Source organism: Etheostoma cragini, chromosome 15 (assembly GCF_013103735.1).
Source record: "Etheostoma cragini isolate CJK2018 chromosome 15, CSU_Ecrag_1.0, whole genome shotgun sequence".
NCBI classification, from domain to species: Eukaryota; Metazoa; Chordata; class Actinopteri; order Perciformes; family Percidae; genus Etheostoma; species Etheostoma cragini.
The window spans coordinates 23,664,990-23,667,727 of record NC_048421.1 but is presented as its reverse complement, the minus strand read 5'-3'; the positions used below and the strand labels follow the sequence as shown (position 1 = coordinate 23,667,727).

The following is a 2,738-nucleotide window of genomic DNA, read 5'->3' as shown; positions in this document are numbered from 1 at the left end:
TACACCTTCAATTATATTACATAACTTTGAATCAAGATGCCTTTAAGGGTTCATGTTTTCTACAGTGGAGTTACTAAATCCCAGTTTCCCTTTTGCATGGTGGTTTGACGTGTACCTTAAAGTCCCAGATGACGACGGCTCCATCCAGACCCACACTGCTGTACTTCTCCACTCTGGCTTTCTTCCCAGATACGACACACAGCTGCCTGCAGGACACAACACACACACACACAGTTTTCCTTAACCGCTTTGGCCCGTTTACAACAACAAAAAGCTTTAAAAAACTCTAGAATCCTCACACCACGTGGGTGCGTTCAGCACATCACTCTATGTGATCTGAAAAGGTGATTACTCTATCCTCTTCAATTGTAAATAAATCCCTGAATAAATAAATCATTGCCACCAAAATCAATTATTCCTTTCTCATTGCTCAAGCCAAGACAGTCAAAATGTAAAGACATCTTGTCAAATAATAGTGGACACTGAAAGTGAAATAGTTACTCTATGTAGTATTGTCCAGATGTTAACAGTATACATATTTAGGCAGCTGAATACTTGCTCAATGCACACAAGCCAACTGTAAATACATTAAGGAAGCTTGTACAGAAAAGATAAAAAAAAAGCAAAATTATTTAAGGAACTGCTGTACAAGATGTGCAAGAAAAAAGAAAATATGCCGCCAATGTGTAAACCTCATGGCTCATATGTATGCTTATCATTCATGTGTATTTTATTTCACAAATAGGCTGATTTATGTAATGGATGTACGTAATGGAGCCTTTTTAAACATTGTCATGTTTCTTTAGAAATAAACAACGGACAAATAGAATCGTTAAACGCTTCAGATGAAAAGTTTTTCACTGTCAAAGTGGCGCCAAAATGAATGGGAGTTAATGGGATGCTAACAGCAGGTGATGTACCAAACCATCACCTGCTGTTAGCATCCCATTGACTCCCATTCATGCATGCATTAAAATGGCACCATGGGAGATCCACTTAGAGAGGAGATGCTGACCCCCTTGGTAATCCCTGCTATCCACTGCTATTGCTAACAGTGGCTAACCTAGCTAGGGGCTAACGTAAACAAGGGAAATCAGACTTGTGAATGGAACCCATTCAACTCGGGTGTGACGTCATGTGACTTCCAAGGTAGATGGAACTCACTACAAGTCCATGACCTCCTTGGTATACTAGTAGAGGTTGTGTTGCTAGTTTAAAGGGAAGCCGCCGTGAACCTTACATGATGCTGTTCTGGTGCACGTTGCCCATCTCGTTGCTCTCCTCGTCCGTGGCCTTCTTGTCCAGGTTGCGGAAGTGTTGCATGGCTGACACGCTGGACTTAGAGGTCTGCTTGGGGATGTCCAGCTTCTTCACGAACTCCAGAGCACCTGGACCCTTATAGGTGAACTGGTACGGGCAACAGTCATGGCCCTGGCAGATAAGTTCAGTACAAAGAATCATATCAATACTCAACTGTACATTTGACAACCCCAAATCATGACACTTTTTATCAATGTTTGTACAATTTCCTTGCGTTTTTGTCCCTTTTTTTCAATGTTTGTCACTTTTTTGACGTGTTCAACACTACGTAACACAAAATTATTAACTTTAGTTTTACAGTTATTTTTAACATTAACAAATAGTCATTATCGCAGCTATGGCAGCTTTAGAATATGTATATCAAGTAGCGAAGTTGATCATGTCTTCATCTTAAGAACTCATGCATGGAGTTGGTAGACACACACAAACACACACAGACACACAGACACACACACACACACACACACACACACACACACACACACACACACACACACACACACACACACACACACACACACACACACACACACACACACACAGGTGATAGTTACCGCAGCAACAATCTCAGTGGGGCTGACGTAGAGCACACTCAGAAGAGGCAGATGGTTGGTGGTCAGCTGGGTCACCCTGGATGGACAAAGGTCAGAATGATCATATAATATGATGTAATCTCCATAGATGTACATGACATTGAATTACTTACACGACCTAGTATAAAACAGTAGTTGTGAAGGAAGACAAAAAAAGAGATCTAGGTTATCAGAGTTATCTAGTCTAGTCATGGAACCCCTTAGACGTACAGTATGTCATTTTCTGCCGCTAGGGGTCTCCATGGGGATCCGTAAGTGAATTGTAGTAAATATTAGACTAATATACTGATTGGATTAGTGTCTTGGCGGATGCACTCACCCCTTTCCCTGGGTGGCATCCACCACAGTGATGCTGCTGTTGTGGGCCACACAGGCCAGCTGGTCTCCCCCAGGGGAGAAGGAGACACTGTGCACCCAGCCTCCACAGTCCTTATGCTCCATCAGCACCTCCCCAAAAGGCATTTTGGCCCCCCAGGCAGTGGGTCCGGGCTTGTCCTCGATGTCCTTAATGTAGGTTGAGAAAACCCTAACAAGCATAGAATAGATTTTTGTTATAGTTTGCCAGATTTGGAAACCAATGTTGGGTTGCCTTTGGATTTGCTGTTTGTGTATATTGATATTGTTTTAAGACCTGGGTCCACCACAAGCTGGGGTTGGATCCTGGAGTGCTTTGACTCTCCCTATGGTTTTAACTATTTAAGCTCAGTCCAGTCTCACTCCAAACCACACCAATGGGCAAAAATGATGATAGAATAGAGATGGTGGGGATATATCCCTACCAGTTATCAGAATTTTTGAATTTAAATGAACTGCATATCTCCAGTT

The 2,738-nt window shown here is 42.4% G+C and overlaps 1 protein-coding gene across 1 annotated transcript in view; it reads right to left on the bottom strand.

Moving 5' to 3' along the window:
- Positions 1-73: 73 nt before the first annotated feature.
- Positions 74-2,738, bottom strand: part of zgc:86896 (uncharacterized protein LOC415190 homolog) — a 7,260-nt gene continuing 4,595 nt past the window's right edge. Inside the window, exons 6-9 of the mRNA XM_034894496.1 lie at positions 2,233-2,439; positions 1,875-1,950; positions 1,241-1,431; positions 74-206 (exon numbers count right to left, since the gene is read on the bottom strand). Of these exons, the coding sequence (XP_034750387.1) occupies positions 74-206; positions 1,241-1,431; positions 1,875-1,950; positions 2,233-2,439 (607 nt within the window). The remainder of the gene's footprint in view (positions 207-1,240; positions 1,432-1,874; positions 1,951-2,232; positions 2,440-2,738) is intronic.